Here is a 22,038-nt window from a genome sequence, read left to right as displayed (position 1 = left end):
TTCCTGGTTCCTATGTCGAGTATACCAACCGTGCAAGGTAAAAGAACTTGGCTGAGGTTCAGGTGAACCTTTTAGTTTGTTCGTTCGCGAATGACACACGACTAAAGGACTGTGTGTGTGTCTGTGTATAAGCCGGACCTGTGCGGTTCCTTTGACGTCCGTGAGCCAAGTGAAACGGTAGTTTCGTAACCCGATCACAAGAGAATCCCACGATGGGCGACAATCCATTTTTATCTGTGATCCCTCTTCAGCCTCCAGCTGTTTCACTGGAGGAAAAATGGTGGAGGGAGTAAAGAGGGACCCTGGTAAACATGTGTTTCCTATTTGAACGCTGTTGGGAGTAACATTACAAAAAGGAATGAAAAAGCAATGCAATCATGTGTATCTATGAATCCATCAATCCATTATTTGCATTGCTTATCCTCAGTACAGTCATAGGGGTGCTGGAGCCCATCCCAGCTATCTTCGGGCAGTGGGCAGGGGACAAACTGAACTGGTTGCCAGACCGTTGCAAATGACAGACAACTCACTCGCTCATTCACACCTCGGGACAATTTGGAGTGGCTAATTAACCTGACATTCATGTTTTTGGAGCGTGGGAGGAAACTGGAGTGCCCGGAGTAAACCCACACAAGCACGGGGAGAACATGCAAACTTCACACAGGAATTTGTTCTCTTCTTTTATCTTCTTTTTTTCCTGTTTTTTTTGTTGGTTTTTGTGTTTTGGTATTTCAGATGATTGTATGTTTGAGAAGATTGCTTCTTTATGAATATTGAGTGTATTGTATAATTGAGAACATTGAAAATTACAACTTTTTCTTAGCTATATTTTCTTCGCTATGGGGAGGAAAACAAAACTATTTACAATTGCCTGTTATGTTGAACGATTTTGTCTATCAATAAAAAAAAAAAGGAATGCAATTTATTTTCTTGGTAAGAGGTACTGCTTACTGATAACATTTTGTGACTTTTCCCAACATTGTGTGTTACTACCCTACTTTTGGAAAGCAGAACATGAATTACAATCCATTCTGTTTATTGACGGTTCCTTTTCCAAAATTGCAGCAGTGCATGCTCTTCATTTTGCCAGCAATACAATGCTAAACAAATCAACAGGCTAATGACAAGGCAGGAATGTTTAAAAATTAGATGTGGACGGGTCGATCCAAATATTGTTATGATCAATTCTGAGCGATTACTTTATTTGTTCAATAATGTTGTCTTAAAATCGTTACCGTCTCTCTATTCTAACTATTATAATAATGTTGTTAGTGTGTCGAAAGATTATACATACATTATAACAGAGTTCTGGGGCCATGTTGTAGAAAAAACTCACGGATCCTGTCGAGAGAGAGAAAGAGAGAGAGAGGGAGAGAGAGGGACAGAGAGAGAGAGAGAGAAAGAGAGAGAGAGGGATAGAGAGAGAGAGAGAGAGAGAGAGAGAGAGAGAGAGAGAGAGAGAGAGAGAGAGAGAGAGAGAGAGAGCTCAAGTTGCTTTGTGAATGCCGCATGGCTATTCACTTGCGCAACTCTTAGCATTGTCTCGCAGGCCAGATTCAAACCTTTAGTGGGTCTTGGTGGGCCCACAAGCTGCATGTTTGACACCCATGCAATATCAAATTATGTTTACACTTGACCTGCAGTACAGATTATTTTAGGAAAAATACTGTGCAATTAAAAGTACTGTATTTCCCAGGGTATAAGGGGAAGCTTCAAAAGTACCCCCATGTGAAGGTTTTTTCAAGTATAAGGCGCATTAACTAAAAGGCGTATGACATTAAAAAATTAGGTTAAAAACATATTTCATTGACCATAGATATATAGGAATCTTGATTCACAACGAAATTGATTTAATTCATTCTGTACTGGTTATTTTATGTAGAAACATTTCTTTGTAAGGGCAGCACGGCGGTGCAGTGGTTAGCATGTGTGCGGCACAGTTCTGAGGTCATGAGATCAAACCTCCTGTGTGGAGTTTGCATGTTCTCCCGTGCTTGCATGGGTTTCCTCCGGGCACTCCGGTTTCCTCCCACATTCCAAAAACATGCATTTCAGTTTAATTGGTCGGTCCAAATTGTCCCTAGGTGTTAATGAGCGAGTAAGTTGTCTGTCTCTGTGTGCCCTGCGACTGGCTGGCAACCAGTTCAGGGTGTCCCCTGCCCACTGCCCGAATATAGCTGGGATCGGCTCCGGCACCCCCGCGACCCTAATGAGGATAAGCAGTGCAGATAATAGATGGATGGATTTCTTTATAATTATGCCCTGCCAAATCCATCTCCCGTGTTTCCGGCACGACAAAGCCGCAATGGATTACAAGGCCCACTTTCGAATCTGGCAAATTTGTTTTTTTTTGCGTGTGCCTCAAAGTCCAGAAAATACGGTATTTTTGTTGTTTTGTTGTCATTGCCATACTGTATTTGTATTTTTGTTATATTGCTACTTTTTATATTTGACTTATTTGACTCTTGTTTTGAATCAGTTGTGATATAAATATACAACCATCTATTATCCCCCCACTTATCCTCAGTAGAGTCACGGGGGCGCTGGAGCCCATAGAAATATTTATATTTGTATTTTTAATACGATTAAAGTTTGCATTGTAGTTATTTAATAAAAATGTCTATTTTCTAGGCTATTTATAAGGTAATTATGAATTAACTCCAAGAGTAGGGGTTCAATTATGCAACGATCATTACATTTCCAAATAAAAATTGCATTGGATCGGTATTTATTGATTCTACCCTGTATTTACTTGCATTAAAACGATACCAAAAGTCCCATTACTGCCCACCACTATTATAAATACCTACAAAATTCAACTGAATACAGTTACCGTTTCTGGAGAATGTCTTGGGCATTACCCAGAAATCAAAAAGGAAATATATAGAGTTGTTTGAGACGGAAGACAAAATGGAAATGGATTGTCTCAACTTTCAGTTTGCAAGCACTCAAGATTGCACAACTGAAGAAATATAAAGGCTTCATTGCTTCCACAAGTTGAACACGTTTTCTTCCTTTTCTTTCATTGTGTGGCCATTTTTAAGTGGCTCTAGAGGGTCGGCTACAATTTGAATATACAAAGTGGGTCAAATAAGCATTTAGTCAACAATTAATAATCTAAGTTCTGTAATTGTCAACATGGGTTAAACCCAACCACGAGACAGAATGTGGATAAAGAAAAACAGAAAATCACATTGTTTGATTGTTAAAGAATTTATATGCATATCATGGTGGAAAATAACTATTTGGTCAATTCCAAAAGTTAATCTCAATTCTTTGTTATTTGCCCTTTGATGGCAACAACAGAGGCCAAACATTTTCTGTAACATTTCAAAAGCTTTTCACACACTGTTGCTGATATTTTGGACGAGTCCTCCATGCAGATCTTCTGTAGAGCAGTGATGTTTTGGGGCTGTTGTCGGGCAACGCAGAGTTTCAACTCCCTCCGCTTCTATGGGGTTGCGATCTAGAGACTAGCTATGCAACTCCAGGACCTTGAAATGCTTCATACAAAATCACTCCTTTGTTGCCCCGGCTTGGTGGCCTATAAAGCAGCTTACCTTACTTTGTCAAACGCCTTCTTGAAATCAATGAAAACATGATAGAAGTTTCCCCAGTGTTGTTGAAACTTCTCACATAAAGGAGAAAACTTCCCGCCGGTAAAGGCCTGGAAGCTCTAGACCACCTGTGGGCCTTTCAGATGCTCAAGGTCAAACTTGATCCATGGGTTCCGTGACTTTTGAACCTTCACAAGGCGAATGCGGAATTTCATCATGACCAGGTTGTGATAGCTTTCCACATCGGCTCCTGATATGTGTTATTGCTTGCTGTCTTGATTCCACTTTTAAACCGTTCTGGAATCATGATGTAGTCAATGTGACTGAGGTGGATTCCATCTGGATGGTGCCGTGTTCATATTCTCAAGTGTTTGTGGTTGCCAAGAGTGTTTGCTGGGTAGTTCAAGAGTCAGTTTTCCTTTTTATTTGTTTGTAAGTTAGAGCTTGTTCCACATGTTTTCTTCCGGTCACCATTAGCATTCGCACAATTTGGGCATTCTAGCCGCCTCGCAGGATAATGATATAGTTGGTTAGTGATTTGTCTATGATGTCTTAAACCTGCGCATAAAGGTCCTCAGTTTCTTCGTCACTGTGTTCTAAGGTTGGTGCATGGCCTGGATGACTGTGATGTCAAATGGCGAGGCCCTGAGGCGTATTGTGATGAAGCCTGCACGAGATTGGCCCATACAATACAGAGGCCTTGATGTTTTTGTGCACCAAGAATCTCACACCCTACATGTGCTTGTTAGCTTCTCCACTACAATAAAAACATGGCCCTTATGAGTTGTCTTTTCTGCAAAGTTTTTCCATCTGATCTCACACAGAGCCGAAAGGTCCCAAGGAGTATCTTTCCATCGCGTAGATAAGTTCCTTTAACTTTCCTTGCTGGTTCAAAGTTGAATTACATTGAAAATCAAACAATGTGATTTTCTGTTTTGAATGAAGTAGCCAGTAACTGTAACTACTTTTTTTCAGTAATGCACCCAACACGGGTGAAGAACAGGACATATACTTGACATACATACCACCACAATCCAGTTTGCCCGACGGAGCTGGACACTTTTTGACCTGGAACTTGCAAGTTGTACAATTGATGACGTGTCTTTTTAACTTCCCTGAGTACCGCACAGTGTGCACTCTTTACAGGGCATCCATTGAATGCAGACACTCAGATTTGCCTTTGTAAATACTGGACTGTCTCAGAAAATTAGAATATTGTGATAACGTTCTTTATTTTCTGTAATGCAATTAAAAAAACAAAAATGTCATACATTCTGGATTCATTACACATCAACTGAACTATTTCAAGCCTTTTATTATTTGAATATTGCTGATTTTGGCTTACAGCTGAAAAAAACTCAAAAATCCTATCTCAAAATATTAGAATACTTCCTCAGACCAAGTAAAAAAAATAATTTTATAACAGCAAAACTAAATCAAACATTTGAAAATGTCCATTGATGCACTCAGTACTTGGTTGGGAATCCTTTTGCACGGATTACAGCATCAATCCGGCGTGGCATGGAGGCAATCAGCCTGTGGCATTGCTGAGGTGTTATTGATGCCCAGGATGCTTCGATAGCGGCCTTCAGCTCATTTGCATTTGTAGGTCTGGTGTCTTTCATCTTCTTCTTAACTATACCCCACAAATTCTCGATGGGGTTCAGGTCAGGGGAATTAGCAGGCCAATCAAGGACAGTGATGCCATGGTCAGTGCACCAGTTACTGGTGGTTTTGGCACTGTGGGCAGGTGCCAGATCATGCTGGAAAATGAAATACTCATCTCCATAGAGCTTTTCAGCAGATGGAAGCATGTAGTGCTCTAAAATCTCTTGGTACACAGTTGCATTTACTCTGGACTTGATAAAACACAGTGGACCAAGACCAGCAGCTGACATGGCTCCCCAAACCATTGCTGACTGTGGGAACTTCACACTGGATTTCAAGCAACTTGGATTTTGCTCTTCTCCAGCCTTTCTCCAGACTCTGGCGCCTTGACTTCCAAATGAAATGCAAAACTTGCTTTCGTCTGAAAAGAGGACTTTGGACCACTCTGCAACTGTCCAGTGCTTCTTCTCCATAGCCCAAGTCAGACGCTTCTTCCGTTGTCTTGAGTTCAGAAGTGGCTTGACCATGGGAATACGGCTATTGTAGCCCATTTCCCGGACACGTCTGTGAACTGTGGCTTTTGATACCTGGACTCCAGCTTCAGCCCACTGTCTTTGAAGCTCCCCCAAATTCTGGAAGCGGCTCTTCGTCACAATTTTGTTAAGGCTGCGGTCATCTCTCTTGGTTGTGCAGCGTTTCCGGCCACATTTTTCCCTTCCAACAGACTTTTTGTGGATATGCTTTGAAACTGCACTCTGTGAACAGCCTGCTCTTTAAAAAAATTCTTTTTGTGTCTTACCCTCCTGATGGAGGGTATCAATGATGGTCCTCTGGACAGCAGTCAGATCAGCAGTGATTTAGTTTACTGAACCAAGCTGAGTGTTTTTAAGGCTCAGGAAACCCTCGCAAGGTGTTTCGAGTTAATTAGATGATTCAGGTGATTAGTTGGATAGCCTACTTGTATACTTTTTCATGATATTCTAATATTTTGAGATAGGATTTTTGAGTTTTCTTAAGCTGTAAGCCAAATTCAGCAATATTAAAATAATAAAAGGCTTGAAATAGTTCAGTTGATGTGTAATGAATCCAGAATGTATGACATTTTTGTTTTTTTAATTGCATTACAGAAAATAAAGAACTTTATCACAATATTCTAATTTTCTGAGACAGTCCAGTAGAAAGTCATACTCACCACACTTGTTGGGGCATAATTCTAAAAGAAAGATGGACAAAAAGAGTCTGATTCACAGCCATGGTTTTCAAATAATAATTTGCACTCAGAATAGATAAATTACCTTCCTCAATGAATATTTTCAAGTAACCATTCAGAATTCTTTTCCCTTCATGTAATAACTGTTTGATGTCTTTGGTACCTTGTAGGAAGAAAAAACAGCTATTCGCGTCAAAACCGTCTTATTCTACAAAATACATTGTCAATACCAGGGGTGTCCAATATGGTGACCGCGGGCAGCATGTAGGCCCCTCAAAGCACTTGAGTAGCCCATAAACTGAAAATGGCTCACAAGTGATGGGTCGTAGTAATTCTCTAGTAAATCTGATTTCTAACTGGCATGAGGAATCATTGAAATGATCAGTTTTAGGGGACTGGCATCTATGCGAGCATATAAGGTCATTCGTTATATGCTTTTGGAATACCGCGCTAGTTTTGAGTAGAAGTAAACCTGGTGGGAGGGGCGTGATTGGGGGTAGGCGAATTACTTTTCCAAAAAAGTAACTAATATGTGTAACTAATTACTGTTTATCAATAACGCGCTAAACACTGGTTGTGATTAATTTTATTAGCGTCAGTGTGACACCAAACTTCCTGATGATAATCCAAAAAGTGACTCTGACTTTGCTAATGAAAAGAAACAAAGCAAGATTGTGAGACTTCTTACCAGTATCAGCTTTGAATTGAGAAAACCTATTCTCATACTCTGTTCTGATTTTGAAGAAGGTGTTCTTATCTAAGGAGTGAGAAACAGCCCAGTTAACACCATAAAATACCGATGCCCATATTTGACAGTGTCAAAGAAGTAAAATTATCCATCAATCCATTATGTGCACCGCTTATCCTCAGTAGGGTCACGGGGGTGCTGGAGCCCATCCCAGCCGTCTTTGGGCAGTGAGCAGGGGACACCCTGAACTGGTTGCCAGCCAGTCACAGGGCACACATAGACAGACAACTCACTCTCTCATTCACATTTAGGGACAATTTGGACCAGCCAATTAACCTGACATGCATGTTTTTGGAATGTGGGAGGAAACCGGAGCGCCTGAAGGAAACCCACGCAAGCACGGGGAGAACATGCAAACTCCACACAGGAAGGTTCGATCTCATGACCTCAGGACTGTGTCGCACATGTGCTAACCGGTGCGCTGCCGTGCTGCCCGAAGTAAAATTAAACCATCAATAAAAAGTTATAAAAATAAGTCACTGAATGTAACGTGTTTGCAAATGTCACGGTCATTACCTATAATATCTTTGATTTTCTTGCTTTCCATAAGGTAATCTTCATATGAAAATTCAATATGTTGCCTGTCCTTTTTATTCTTTGACGTTTTGAGATAATCCTCATGCATTTTCACAAACTCTTTGTCACATTTCATGCAGGCCTCAGTCACAGTGTAACACCAAAGAAAGAGCAACGCTGTCCACCAGTGCAGCATCCCACCTGCAGGGGTAGAATAACACATGGTTAACACGGACATTTGGATTTTTCCGTTTTCTTCACAAATTATTTAACGACACAACACCAGATCAACCCTCCTTGGATGGAAGTACATATTATGTACATTTGCATGCTTTTTGTATTTTCATTTACAGAGAAAACATTGAAAGAGAGAGAATCAGTTCAGGGTGTCCCCCGCCCATAGCCTGAGGTAGGCTGGTATGCGCTCCAGCACCTCCCAGCGAGAGGATATAATAGAAATTCAGATAAAAAAGGAATAAAACCGAGAAATATGAAAAGAAAAAAAGAGATAAAAGATAAAAGATAGTTTCATTGGTAGCAAGATTGTCGATTAATATATCTGCTCCGTGTAGGTGCTCCTCATCTTATTTCAAAAACACATTTCTCCACCTTGGGTACTTTAAAAATGCATATTCATATGATAGGCTATGTATTTTTGATTATGATTCAAATCAAAACTGTTTTATATTAAATGACAGATGTTGTTTTACCACTAAAAGACGCTAAATGACACACACAGTCACTTCAATGCAGGATGTATACAATTTGCTAACTAAACATTGGAAATGCAAAAACTACATTACCCAAAGTTCTTTAAAACTGGATTGACTGATATTTGGACGAATCAACGTCGCGGAACAGTTGCTGTGGGATGGTCCAAGGAAGGCGTTGCACCTGCGCAATTCTTCTGTTAGTTTGTGTGTGTTCCTGAAGTCAAGCGACTTTAGGACCAGGTAAGCATTTTCTCGTCCTCTTTAAACCTCAATTTTATGAAATGTTTTAATAATATTTTCGGTAGGTTGAACGCCCTATTTTGGGGAAATATCTCACAGCAAAAACAACTGAAGATAATTGACAGTTACAGCGTCGTAATACTGCAAACGCTAGATGTTGACACTCTCGGCCTATTTAAAATGTTTCTATTAAGTCACACAATGTAGTCGAACTTTCATGTCATTCTTTGGTTTTAGCTTTTTAAAAATGGCTGAATTTGTCTGTGTCGTATGTTTATTGACTGGTCTTGTGCGTTCACATCAATATTTTCTCTATTTGATTGGGCCGGGAAATACTGGGATTTTCAGTATCGATCCAATGCAATTAAACACAGTGTATTATCAATCGATACTGATCCTACACTGATTACTTGGAGTTCTCTTAATTATTGCATTATTGAACCCTAACCCCCTTGTGATAGTTTATAATTTCGATAAAACAATACAAGTCTCCTTTTCTTATAAAACTGCAATGCAAACTTTAACAGTACAGTGTAGAAATACTTACAATATTTATATTACAACTGTTTTAGAATAAAAGTCAATAGGGTCAAACCAAGAAAACCAGCAATGTAACAAAAATACAAATACATAACAGTCGACGTGCCCACCGCAAGACCTTCCATTGCACAATGTATTGAAAATGAAGTCACAGTGCAAATAGTGTAAACAATTTCATAAAAAGCCTTTTAACAGCAGTCATGTTTGTTTGTATAGCCCTTAATCACAAGGAGTCTTAAAGGGCTGCACAAAACACAGATTATTGCAAACTACAGACTATTATTACACCATCCCCTGATCTAAAACCTATATGAGGGCAAGGAAAAACTCAAAACCTTAACATGAGGTAAATGAAAAAAACCTTGAGAAGGAACCGCACATGAGGTATTAAAAAAAAAAATCTTCAATGACAACAACTATTTCGGAACAAAAGTCAAACCAAAAAAAGCAGCATTGTAACAGAAACAGATACTGTGTAACAATTTCAACAAAACAGAAAAATACCGTCAAGTATGTTGAGTTTATGAGCAAATTATGTGCTCAGGAACACAGTCAGAATTTCAGGGCATCCCTAGTTTGAATAAGTGTTCTCATTTTTTTTGTTAACTTTTAACAATTCTCTCTCGCTAGTATTTAAGAATTATTTTTGGAAACGTCCCCAGTACCACACTTATGCCTATTTTCAAAACTTCTGCCCCCTCCCCTTTCCCCTTCCCTCCTTTCTATACACACTCACACATATAAAAGAATGACTGTTAATTGAAAGCAAAGCATAGTGACCGGCACGTGTTCAAAGTAGGTACTGTAGGTTACATAAAAATCTTAAAATGACCAAAAATAGTTATGACAGAGGAATGAACTTTGAAAATTTACTTGATCCTTCTTCGCGGGGACAATCTGATTAAACAAGTAGAGCATGTATTTGCCAGCATGAAATGGAGAAAGTCGAATGTAAACGGGTTATCTTTATTCAGAAATACTTCAATCTGAACGAACACAAACTCTTCATGTAATCCTGTCTTTTCAGGTGGCGAACCTATGCTTACTATAATTTTACAATATCTAAAACCACAAACTGGCTTATTCACTATATTAACGTGTGTGCCCTCAAGGTTACGACTTTCAAAAATGGAACACAAAGGTAGACCTTCCTCAAATTCTGCAACTACGACTGGGAGGACCCTCCATCTGAAATATAACTACTGGCCACGTTGACCAGCTCTTCAAGATCAGCATGTATCATATTGTCCCAGTGATCCCCCGGGACCAGCACCTTTCTGAGGGGCCTGGGGAATCCCCGTTAAAAAAGCGAGCAACTCAGGAAACCCGGCCCCTGGTCATTGCAAGCGTTCTGGGCTGCATGCTGCTTTTGGCTGCTGTAGTGGCGTGGTGCTACTACTCTGAATCTTTGCCAAATGCCCAACTCATGAGAACAGAGATGCTGGACCTCAACAAGGATGGTTTTATAATCCGAAACCGTATGGGTGATATTATATTTGCCATGACTTTCAGGTACGTTCTTTATAGCAATTTTCACAACGGGTTTAAACCGTCTGTTTGAGAAACTCTTAAAAATATTCGTTCTGAGCATGGATGTCAGTAAATTTCCGTCGTGGATGAGTAATACAAATTCTAGAACAAAGGACCAAAGTAAAAAGCCACATTAAAACACCATTATGGTTTGAGGCATCACTTTATTTTCTCTTGTAAAAAATTCATTTAGTCAGGAGAATTCGATCCAAGGATTGAGTAAATTCCTCGCACCTCAATAATTTGAATTGAGTTTTTAAAGGGATACCGATATTCTCAAACATACAAAATGTGAGAAAATAATACATGCTTTGCCTAATGTCGTTGGTATATTCTAATCCGAGATGATAAATTTTGTCTTTGATTTCCTGAGCTCTGATGACATGTGAAGCACACCAGAATTTAGCAAGCCAGTCAACCTATTGGTGTATATGTTAACTAGTCAAAAAGGTTTTGAATTTTTAATCCAAGTTTTTGCAGTTTTATTTTTTTAGAATGCCTAGATGTTGTGTCACAGGTGGCTACAGCAATGGTACAACAAAACCAAAATGGGGCAAATAACATGCAGAGAAGGGGCTAAATCAGCCGGAATACGGAAGGTTAGCTTGCTCCTAAAAATGGCTACTGGGACCAATCAGCAAAAAAGTGGGAGGCTGGCTGACTAAAAACATGCAGTAAGCAGCATGGATAGTCGCGAGCTAACAAAAAAAAAACTACCTGCAACAAACACAAACCCAGACAGGAGGAAAAAAGAGTGAGCACGGCAGCCAACTAGCCGACTGCTAATGGGGCTAACCCAGACCAGACTGACTGGAAGCCTTCAGGAACCCGCACATTCACCGGTAGCTCTCTGGACAATATTATATTATTTGCAAAACACACGGTGAAAAACAGTTAAGGAAAAGTCACAATCACATGACCATAAGAAGGCAAAGGACTGCTCTCTGTAGAAGACTGCAGGTAGACTTACCGGACGCAGCTTAAGATGATCAAAGCAAGCGCCTTGGACAAAACAGTCAGACTTTATTCACATCATATTTATTTATGAAGTACTTTTCAGTCATAAAATTGCCACTCAAATTGTTGCATTAAAGCATTCAGATTACAACAACACAGTGTCCCTCATATTAGTAGTTACAGCCGTACATTTCTTTGTGTTAATACAATCTATCCAACAGCATTAGATTATTTTTTACTACTTAAAAAAAATCCAAGTACAAGAACAGACATGCCAACTAGCATTTTCACTCACATTTGTGCCAATGAACAATTCAAATGCCAAGAATGTCGAAAACTCACAAGCAAAGCCAGAACCAGTTCCAAAAAGATAAGATATTTGATGCTCCAAAAGGAAAGTGTTAACCACTAGTCCATGTTAAGTCATGCTTAACCTGTTTGTTTAATTTGTAGGTCTTCCACACTGGATTTAGGCTCTTGCTCCCATGAAGAAAATTTTCTAAGATGCATCAATTCAAATGCTGGCAGGATCAACTTTTTTATACACACGGTTCGATTGAAAGACACAGTCACATGCTACCGTGTACGTTGGGAGTCTCTGCAAGATAAGAGCAACGTAGAGCATGCCATGGCTTGTAATGGCTCTCACTGGTACGGGGGGGCAGAGTCCGCAACCCAGCACTGGCCGATCAGTATCGAGGGCGAGCTAGAACCGCAGGCTTTCATCACAAGTGACGTCTACTCGAACCGGAACGCTTTTGGGGGTATTCTGGAACGCTACTGGCTTTCGTCTAATGGGGTGGCCATTAAGATTAACGATTCGGTGCCTTTTCATTTGGGCTGGTCTGAGAAGGACATGATGCTTCGCTTCCAGGCCCGATACCAAGAATCCCCATTCAAACCGACAGTGGGACAAGAAGCCTCACCAGAACTCAGCTACCGAGTCTGCGTGGGCTCTGACGTCACCTCGATTCATAAATACATGGTAAGCATTAACATCAGTCTGCAAACTCTTTAAGACCGGGTGAAGAGAAATTAGATGACAACCAAAGTTGATGCCTAGTGAAGAGAATTCTTGTCAACCCTTTTATGTGTTTATTCTTTTCAGTAGCCACTTAAAAGGCAGCTCTTCCATTTTAACTTTATTTAGGGAACCTTGCAAATACCACATATGGTCAACAGATTATGTTGGTCCTTAATGAGCACCATCGATTCATTAATGTTGAACTCTCTCGCTGCTGCTCTATTTCTCTGTTCTACTGCGTGACTGAACCTTGAGTTTAAACTCTGCGTTGTAAGCGTGTCTCTTAATAGGAGCCATTTCAGGGTCTTTATACAAACGCACAAATAAAAGAGAATCGTTGTTTAATATTTCCCAGTATGCACAGCGCACTTCTTCTACGCGAAAAATTGAGTCGGTGGCTGCTTCTCTTAGTTGCGAGACCTTGCAATTCAATATTGATCCATATAGAAGGCGCACCGGATTATAAGGCGCATAGTCAGCTTTTTAAGAAAATCAGATTTTATGTGAGCCTTATAGTGCGGAAATTACGGTAAGTTAACATGCTCGTGCTTTCTGAGATTTTTTGGACCTTGTACTCGTAAGTTTTACAATCCTCATCATATAGCAATTTTAAAAGTAACGATTTATGTCACATCTGATTGTCGAAAAGCCTTGAGGTGGACCAGTCTAAGTTTGAAGTAAATCGGAATATAATCTTTTATAGTATGGGCTTGAAAGAATGACCCATTAAAAATCCCCAAACGGTCCGAAATTTGACGTTAAAAAATGAACAACAAATTCCCGGTACACTTTGGAACAGATGTGTCAAAAATAATATTCTCTGAGGGCCACATCAGCGTAATGACTTTCCCTGTCATGGGCTGATGTAACTTATAGATGTAACCAAATGTAATTTGTATGTGTATCTACTTCTTGTAAACTAACTCTGAATCACAAACATTACAATTGCATTGAAAAAATGTCACTGCACATGCATGTTATACATGAAATACAGTGATGCTTTTGGGAGGCTGGGAACAAATTCATTGACTTTCAGTTATTTCTTATCGGGAAAATTTCCAGAGATGCAAGCAGTAATCTAATAATTTGGATTCTATTTACATTTATACACTGGCAGGAGGCGCTACTGAGTCATTTTTTCTGACTTAAAACTTATGGACTTCTGAATAGTTACAGTCCCATCAAGTCTGTAGAATTTATTTTCTTGATTATGTCCAGTCCAGGAAAAAAATATTAATTTGGGGGGAAAGTTAATAACCAAAAAATATGATTATAATGATAGTAATGATAATCCCAGATAGCATCAGCCCACGGTGCAGTAGTGCAGGGTTAAATTCCAGCTACCGGTCTCCCTGTGTGGAGTTAACATGTTCTCCCAATATGGCTCTTTAAACATTTTGGGTTGCCAAACCCTGGTCTAGAATAACTACTGTATGTTTTCTACAGGTCCGTCGCTATTTCCCAAAGCCTGTCAAGGTTCCATCTGCCGAGGTGTTCAAGCATCCTGTTTGGTCCACTTGGGCTCTGTATAAAACAACTGTCACCCAAGAGAAGTTGCTGCAGTTTGCCTCTGACATTATCAAACATGGCTTCACCTGCTCCCACCTGGAGCTTGACGATCGCTACACTACAGACTACGGCGAATTTGACTTCGACCCTCAGAAGTTTCCCAATGCCAGTGGTATGTTCAAGATGCTTCGAGAGGAAGGTTTTCAAGTGATGCTCTGGACGCACCCGTTCATCAACTACGACTCCATCAATTTTGGCGTCGCTGTTCAGGATGGACTATTCGTGCGCGAACCTGGCGGCGAGCTGCCAGCTCTCGTTCGCTGGTGGAACGGCATTGGTGGAATTTTGGACTTTACCAACCCACATGCTCGTCATTGGTATTCGGCCCAGTTGACCAAGCTCAAAACACACTATGGTGTGACCTCCTTTAAGTTTGATGCAGGGGAGACGAACTATCTCCCAAAACAGTTTAGCACATTTACCCCACTGACGAACCCATCCACCTTCACTCGGCTTTACACAGAGATGGCCGTACCGTTCATTGAGCGGGCTGAGCTGAGGGTGGGGTACCAGAGTCAGAACATCTCTTGTTTCTACCGGATTATTGACAGAGACTCTGTGTGGGGTTACGAGCTCGGCCTCAAGTCCATCATTCCAACAGTTCTGACTATCGGTATTCTTGGGTATCCGTTTGTCCTTCCTGATATGATTGGTGGGAATGCATACACGGACCACATGACAGGTATAGCTCACATTAACGTGCAACTTTTATTCAGGTGCACTCTGTCTCCCTGAAATTTACGGCAACTGAATATAACGTGTAAGACAAAATGATGTGATATTCATACTCTCTTTAAGGATTTGCCAAAAATGGGAATGACCTGCCTGACAGAGAGCTATACATTAGATGGTTGGAGTTGTCTGCTTTCATGCCTGCTATGCAGTTTTCGATACCACCATGGGCCTATAATAATGAAGTAAGTTTTACAACACTTACATGACTTTCACAATGTGTATTGTCGTATTTGAGCTTGATTTGAATTGATGAGGGGTTTCTTAATTTCTTAATTAGGTTAATCTAGGTATTATCATCAGCAGGAACTGCAGCATTTGATTCATGGGGTACACAAATAGACCCCTGGTGGTGCTTAAAAAAACCCACTCTAAAAACTGTTTCAACACTTATGTCAACTTGATTGGGTCGTAAATATACTAGTCGCATGCAAATGCAATAGAAAAAAATGTTGATTTAACTTTACTGAGCAGAAAAAAATGCTTTGAGTTTAATTGTGAAATACAAGAAACTCAAGGATAATCAGAAACGTTTATTTATTGTTTTAGTACTGTATTTTCCTCACTAATATATATGGCGCACCGGACTACAAGGCGCAAAAAATTAACTTCAGTAAGGGCTATGGTTGTGAAAAAAAGAAAAAATCGATTGATCAGTCAGAATATATCAATCACAATTGCATAATTGGATGCAATAGTAATCGAACGTGGAATGCGGCATTTCTCCCACTGAATCCGCTGGACCACAAGGAATACAAATGAGAAATGAAAAGGCATTAGGTTTTATCTTATAATCACACTATTATAGTCACAGTACCAAATTGTTAATGTTTTTATGTGGCCGGGTCGCAAGAAAAATGTAAGACTTTTGACTAGCGCGTGGTACAGAAAAAGTTGGGGACCACTGAAATACAGTCCTTACTAAGCACACAAGATCCTAAACTGAATGAAGAGAAACATTGTGGGAGGTAATTTGGTCATTTTGAATTGCATAAAGAGAAAGGCATTGTGTGAAGTAATTATGTCGTCATGAAAGATACAGTAAATAAATGCATGGCATCACACATTTCAAATGTTGGTCACTTACAATGCAGTTTTCTCATTTTTGTTACATATCTGGTACTGTGACTAAAAAATAGTGTTATATCGAGAAGTCCTAACGCCACAATGATCTAACGTTTCTTCTCATATCCTTAGTGGTCTTCTGGATATGATCCGGCACTCCCCCCCTATTTGATCCAGGTCCATTTCTCGTTGTTAAGCAATTTTGCAAAACCATTGCTATCCTGTTCGATCCCCATGTCCACCATTGTTATGCAATTGTAATCAGTGATAACAGTTATAGACAGATCAAAAACTACACAAATATGGTAACACACTTCCAGTTTTGTCTGCATGCAATGCGCCCCGGATTACAAGGCCTATCCTTAAATTTCTCTTCAGTTTGGGGGTTTTATAGTCCGTAAAATATGATACATTTTTGCGAGCCAATCAAACTTGTCAGTCTTCCTCCTTCTCATGGCCTTGGTCCATTTGGTTAGTAATATTTTATAATTGTAGCATAATGGATGAGAAAGAATAAGAAAAGTAGGTATAGCATGCAGCTAAATAAAGCCGCTCCCAGCTCTCTTGAATGAAATCAAACCCAAATATTTATGTATCTTTAAAATGTACCCTTCTAAGGTATAACACGCGCACTAAATGCCGTCTTTCTTTCCTTATAGTATTTGCCCCCCAAAATGGCTATGCATGCAACTGCATTTTATGATCCCTACCTTTTTTTGTTATGTATTTCTGAGTTAGTTGATTGTTGTCTGAATCTGATACTTCTTTGCAGGTGGTTAAAATAGCGCTGAAGTTCACCAAACTTCATGAGAACCTGGTAGCCCCAAGGGTTCTAGAGTTGGCTCACGAGGTGCTCAATACGGGAGATCCCATAATAAGGCCCCTCTGGTGGATAGCCAATGACGACGAGGCAGTTTATAAAGTCGACTCACAGTTCCTGATTGGGAATTACCTCATGGTGGCTCCTGTGTTGGAACCAGGAAAGCAAGAACGGGACATCTACTTGCCTGCCGGAATGTGGAGAAGCTACAAGGGGGGGCATTTTCTTAAGGGTCCCAAGTACCTCACAGACTACCCCGTTGACCTGGATGAGATTGCCTACTTTACTTGGGTTCATTGAACTTATCCTACTATGATGGACACCTCTACTCTATTTACAGGTAAATGTGTTCATGCAACTTTATTATGCTGCATTAGTCAGGGTTGTTTCATGGCTTTTCTGTCCATATTCCTTTGGACCACAATCCTTATGTTTTCAATGTGAAACTGTCTATTTGGCCGGTGCATAAGTCCTTATGTCCATTGGTCAGTTTGGATCATTGCAATCAGATCTCAGACAGAGACTCAAAAATTTGTATGTTTTTACTCAAGTGCCAACCAGATAGTAGTCATCGATCTTAGATTACATCATTGAAACAGGATTCTATACAGTACCAGCATATAAGAAAGCTAGTATTTGGCATCATGATTGGTGTTGGCCCATTGACAAGTAGTATGTTCAGCCCTTGGCCAACGTTTTGAGGAGGAAGAAAATTATTTATTATTTTTTTTGTTTGTTTTAAATTAGTCAACAGAAACTCTGGATGTGATACCTTGGCAATGCATAAGAAATATATATATATATATATATATACTGGACTGTCTCAGAAAATTAGAATATTGTGATAAAGTTCTTTATTTTCTGTAATGCAATTAAAAAAACAAAAATGTCATACATTCTGGATTCATTACACATCAACTGAACTATTTCAAGCCTTTTATTATTTTAATATTGCTGAATTTGGCTTACAGCTTAAGAAAACTCAAAAATCTTATCTCAAAATATTAGAATATCATGAAAAAGTATACAAGTAGGCTATTCAACTAATCACCTGAATCATCTAATTAACTCGAAACACCTTGCGAGGGTTTCCTGAGCCTTAAAAACACTCAGCTTGGTTCAGTAAACTAAATCACAAGTATGGGGAAGACTGCTGTCCATAGGACCATCATTGATACCCTCCATCAGGAGGGTAAGACACAAAAGGAAAATTCTCAAAGAGCAGGCTGTTCACAGAGTGCAGTTTCAAAGCATATCCACAAAAAGTCTGTTGGAAGGGAAAAATGTGGCCGGAAACGCTGCACAACCAAGAGAGATGACCGCAGCCTTAACAAAATTGTGACGAAGAGCCGCTTCCAAAATTTGGGGGAGCTTCAAAGACAGTGGGCTGAAGCTGGAGTCCAGGTATCAAAAGCCACAGTTCACAGACGTGTCCGGGAAATGGGCTACAATAGCCGTATTCCCATGGTCAAGCCACTTCTGAACTCAAGACAACGGAAGAAGCGTCTGACTTGGGCTATGGAGAAGAAGCACTGGACAGTTGCAGAGTGGTCCAAAGTCCTCTTTTCAGACGAAAGCAAGTTTTGAATTTCATTTGGGAGTCAAGGCGCCAGAGTCTGGAGAAAGGCTGGAGAGGAGCAAAATCCAAGTTGCTTGAAATCCAGTGTGAAGTTCCCACAGTCAGCAATGGTTTGGGGAGCCATGTCAGCTGCTGGGGTTGGTCCACTGTGTTTCATCAAGTCCAGAGTAAATGCAACTGTGTACCAAGAGATTTTAAGGCACTACATGCTTCCATCTGCTGAAAAGCTCTATGGAGATGAGGATTTCATTTTCCAGCATGATCTGGCACCTGCCCACAGTGCCAAAACCACCAGTAACTGGTGCACTGACCATGGCATCACTGTCCTTGATTGGCCTGCTAATTCCCCTGACCTGAACCCCATCGAGAATTTGTGGGGTATAGTTAAGAAGAAGATGAAATACACCAGACCTACAAATGCAAATGAGCTGAAGGCCGCTATCGAAGCATCCTGGGCATCAATAACACCTCAGCAATGCCACAGGCTGATTGCCTCCATGCCACGCCGGATTGATGCAGTAATCCGTGCAAAAGGATTCCCAACCAAGTACTGAGTGCATCAATGGACATTTTCAAATGTTTGATTTAGTTTTGCTGTTATAAAATTATTTTTTTACTTGGTCTGAGGAAGTATTCTAATATTTTGAGATAGGATTTTTGAGTTTTTTTCAGCTGTAAGCCAAAATCAGCAATATTCAAATAATAAAAGGCTTGAAATAGTTCAGTTGATGTGTAATGAATCCAGAATGTATGACATTTTTGTTTTTTTAATTGCATTACAGAAAATAAAGAACTTTATCACAATATTCTAATTTTCTGAGACAGTCCAGTATATATATATATATATATATATATATATATATATATATATATATATATATATATGTATTTTTTTGTAATATTCATTCATTAATAGACTATTTAATCAAATTGGGTGCGAAACCCTCTGAATAAAAGTTAAGTAATGCTTATCTTCATTCCTGAAATTGAATTACTATTCTATTAAAGTAAAAATCAAATAAAACAAATATGCTTAATTCCTGTATTTTATTGAAAAAATCATGTGTATTTTTGAAATAACTTGAACTTGACTATGTAATTGATTTATTATGAGCACCTTACATGGCTGCAAGGCCGCTATTGGGAAATGTGGAGCACATTGTAAAGCGCTTTGGGAAGTCATTGACTTGAAAAGCACTATATAAATGCAGATCATTTCATTTCATTATTCTTATTATTATTTTGTACTTCACAGGGCAATTTGTTTTTGGTAAAATGAGTGATAAGAATCACATTCCTGGGGTTTACCTCATGTTTCATTTTCCTCATGTTGAGGTTTTTGAGTTTTTCCTAGCTCTCATGTAGTTTTTAAAACAGGGTATCATGCAGTTGTAGTCTGTGCAGCCCTTTGAGACTTCATGTGATTAAGGGCTATACAAATAAACATGACTTGACCTGTTTTATCCATATCTGGGGGTGTCCACTTTTAAGAATGCTGTCGAGAAGATTACATCACAGACCCTACAGTTTTAGCTACTGTAGGGGTGGTCAGAAGGGATGGTCGGATTGATACAAATATCAATATTATTGATGCTTAGTGAGTACTTGGATCGGATCAATACTATTGTCGTAGGACCGATACTTGGCTCCTCCACTCATAGAATTTAAATGAATGCTTTTCTTTGTAGATAGCCCAGCCCTTCTCTCTCAATCAGTGCCCTTTGCCATGCTATAAGTCTATGTTCTCCCTACCTGGCTTACAAAGCAGAAAAGAGGGCCAATATCTGTTTGCGAGAAGCTAAAAAGTGCAAGCAAGAAGAGCAGTGCTGTGTGGGTTTTTTTTAACTAAAGAAAAGGAAAATGCCACGCATCATTTTGGTGGTTAAGTGGTCTGCTACTATGGCAACACCGCAAATTCACCTAAATAATTGAAAAAAGAGAAACAAACTGCAACAAAAAAGGTGAACATGTTACACGTTACAAAGTTTGTGTATATCTATTGTCACTATGGCAACAATACCAAAAGGATTTCCAACTGACTTAATTTTCAAAATATTGTGCAATGTAAGATAATTTAATCGTCCTCAGTTGACATTGTTAAACAGTATTTTCTTTTTCATAACATTGCTGATTTTTGGGGGTTTAACTCTTGGTTTTTGTTCTGAAACAGATGGAGTAGAATTATTTTTTTACACTATTTTTGGTTGGTTGGTTGGTAGGATCCCTCAAACACTAGAGTCGTAAGGGCACCATTTCCTGTACAGCCTGGTGGCGCCCATCTCTTTCGAGGCCAACATACGTTTCCTCCCGGTCTCAAACCGGGGACCTTTTGCATTTGCATGATAGGCGAATGGACGGACCAAAATATTAACCTTTTTTTTAATGCCTAAAATGTTTGTGCTGCGTTTATCGTAATTATAAACTAACTCAAGGCTGGGAAGGTTCAATTATCTAATGATCATTACATTTCCAAGCTATAAGTATTGGTTTCGGATTAGTATTAATTTATACTACCATATATTTACTTGGATTGGATGGATGCAAAAATTCCAGGTATTGCCCATCCCTAATAAGCAGAAGAACCGTGATTGGTCATTTGCTCTGATAAATGTTTGTTAATGTTCTTTGTGCTAGCAGAATTAGATCATTCCATGTAGCAGAGAGAACCGAGGTTTGAAAATATGTTGATTTTTGTGTTTCTCCTTTTTATCAATTGCCTGTGCCTTGCACTCCTTTTTTGCAGTGTGCATGCATGCATGCATGCATGCAGGAACAAAATAATAAACTCTTCTAGCATAAGACTTTCACCATGTTTTTTTTTGTTTCGTGTGTGTGCTGAATAGCAAGATCCTAACAGGTTTTACACAAATAGTTCTTGCAACCCTTGCAACACACAAAAATGAATGGTCCATGACTGTAGCAATCATACATTTAGAAAAGAAAAATCTATTCTTACCCATGAAGAAGATCAGGTATGGGAACAAAGTACAAAGACTTAGACTTCCAATTTTGTGCTGCTTCTATTCCTGGAGGAATTTGCAACAGAAGGAGGTACTATATGTTCAGATGTTCTACTCATCATAAGATATCACATCTTTTAAGTGTAAGACTTAATCCTTTATGATGTGTGTTTACGAGGCCGCCGCATGCCAGTGACATTTTTTTTTAAAGGGACATATGGTATCATTTACCGCTTTTACTTTTTAAAAAAGAAAAAACCTTTAAAAAAGCAATATTGATTTGAATAATAAGCGAAATAAATCAACTATCATTAAAAAAGAATACCGGTGAGATGAACATCAGACTGCATCTGAAGTCACAAATACACAAAACAGTGAAGTTGAAGTAAATACAATCAATATAGGACACTCATTATTTATGCATGCTACAAATGAAAAATAGCGAATTGCAACAACATTCACAAGACTGTTAGTAATTGAATATTGCAAGCTTTCGAACACACATATTTCACTTATCGTTCGCCAATTTCCCGAACTCCTGAAAGTTGCCAAGATCACGCCTACTGTATATTCCAAAATGGAGACAGTCACTTGTCGGGTGATATCAATACTTCAACTTTATAAATTCTGGAGAATATATTTGATACACGTCCAAAAAGCTTCATTACGA

The 22,038-nt window shown here is 39.3% G+C and overlaps 2 protein-coding genes across 5 annotated transcripts in view; one reads left to right on the top strand and one right to left on the bottom strand.

Annotated features, from left to right (window-relative positions):
* Positions 1-21,480, bottom strand: part of izumo1 (izumo sperm-egg fusion 1) — a 28,396-nt gene extending 6,916 nt beyond the window's left edge. The window contains exons 1-8 of one of the 4 annotated variants that reach the window (XM_088336274.1): positions 21,365-21,462; positions 8,443-8,533; positions 7,640-7,840; positions 7,064-7,132; positions 6,461-6,538; positions 6,358-6,378; positions 4,583-4,672; positions 139-266 (exon numbers count right to left, since the gene is read on the bottom strand). In XM_088336274.1, the coding sequence (XP_088192400.1) occupies positions 139-266; positions 4,583-4,672; positions 6,358-6,378; positions 6,461-6,538; positions 7,064-7,132; positions 7,640-7,835 (582 nt within the window). In that variant the 5' untranslated portion in view covers positions 7,836-7,840; positions 8,443-8,533; positions 21,365-21,462. Of the gene's footprint in view, positions 1-138; positions 267-4,582; positions 4,673-6,357; positions 6,379-6,460; positions 6,539-7,063; positions 7,133-7,639; positions 7,841-8,442; positions 8,534-21,364 lie in introns of all 4 variants that reach the window. The other 3 variants (XM_088336273.1, XM_088336275.1, XM_088336276.1) reach the window with 3 other exon arrangements.
* On the top strand, positions 8,553-19,090 carry LOC148365839 (alpha-galactosidase MYORG-like). Its single transcript, XM_088336272.1, has 6 exons — positions 8,553-8,592; positions 10,245-10,644; positions 12,073-12,604; positions 14,090-14,894; positions 15,011-15,129; positions 16,782-19,090. Exons 2-6 carry the CDS (start codon positions 10,367-10,369, stop codon positions 17,127-17,129), a joined length of 2,082 nt encoding a protein of 693 aa, XP_088192398.1. The 5' UTR covers positions 8,553-8,592; positions 10,245-10,366; the 3' UTR covers positions 17,130-19,090.
* Positions 21,481-22,038: the final 558 nt, after the last annotated feature.

This window comes from Urocampus carinirostris, chromosome 5, assembly GCF_059441175.1.
Source record: "Urocampus carinirostris isolate Australia breed hairy pipefish chromosome 5, RoL_Ucar_1.0, whole genome shotgun sequence".
NCBI lineage: Eukaryota > Metazoa > Chordata > Actinopteri > Syngnathiformes > Syngnathidae > Urocampus > Urocampus carinirostris.
This window is presented reverse-complemented; position numbering and strand designations above follow the sequence as displayed.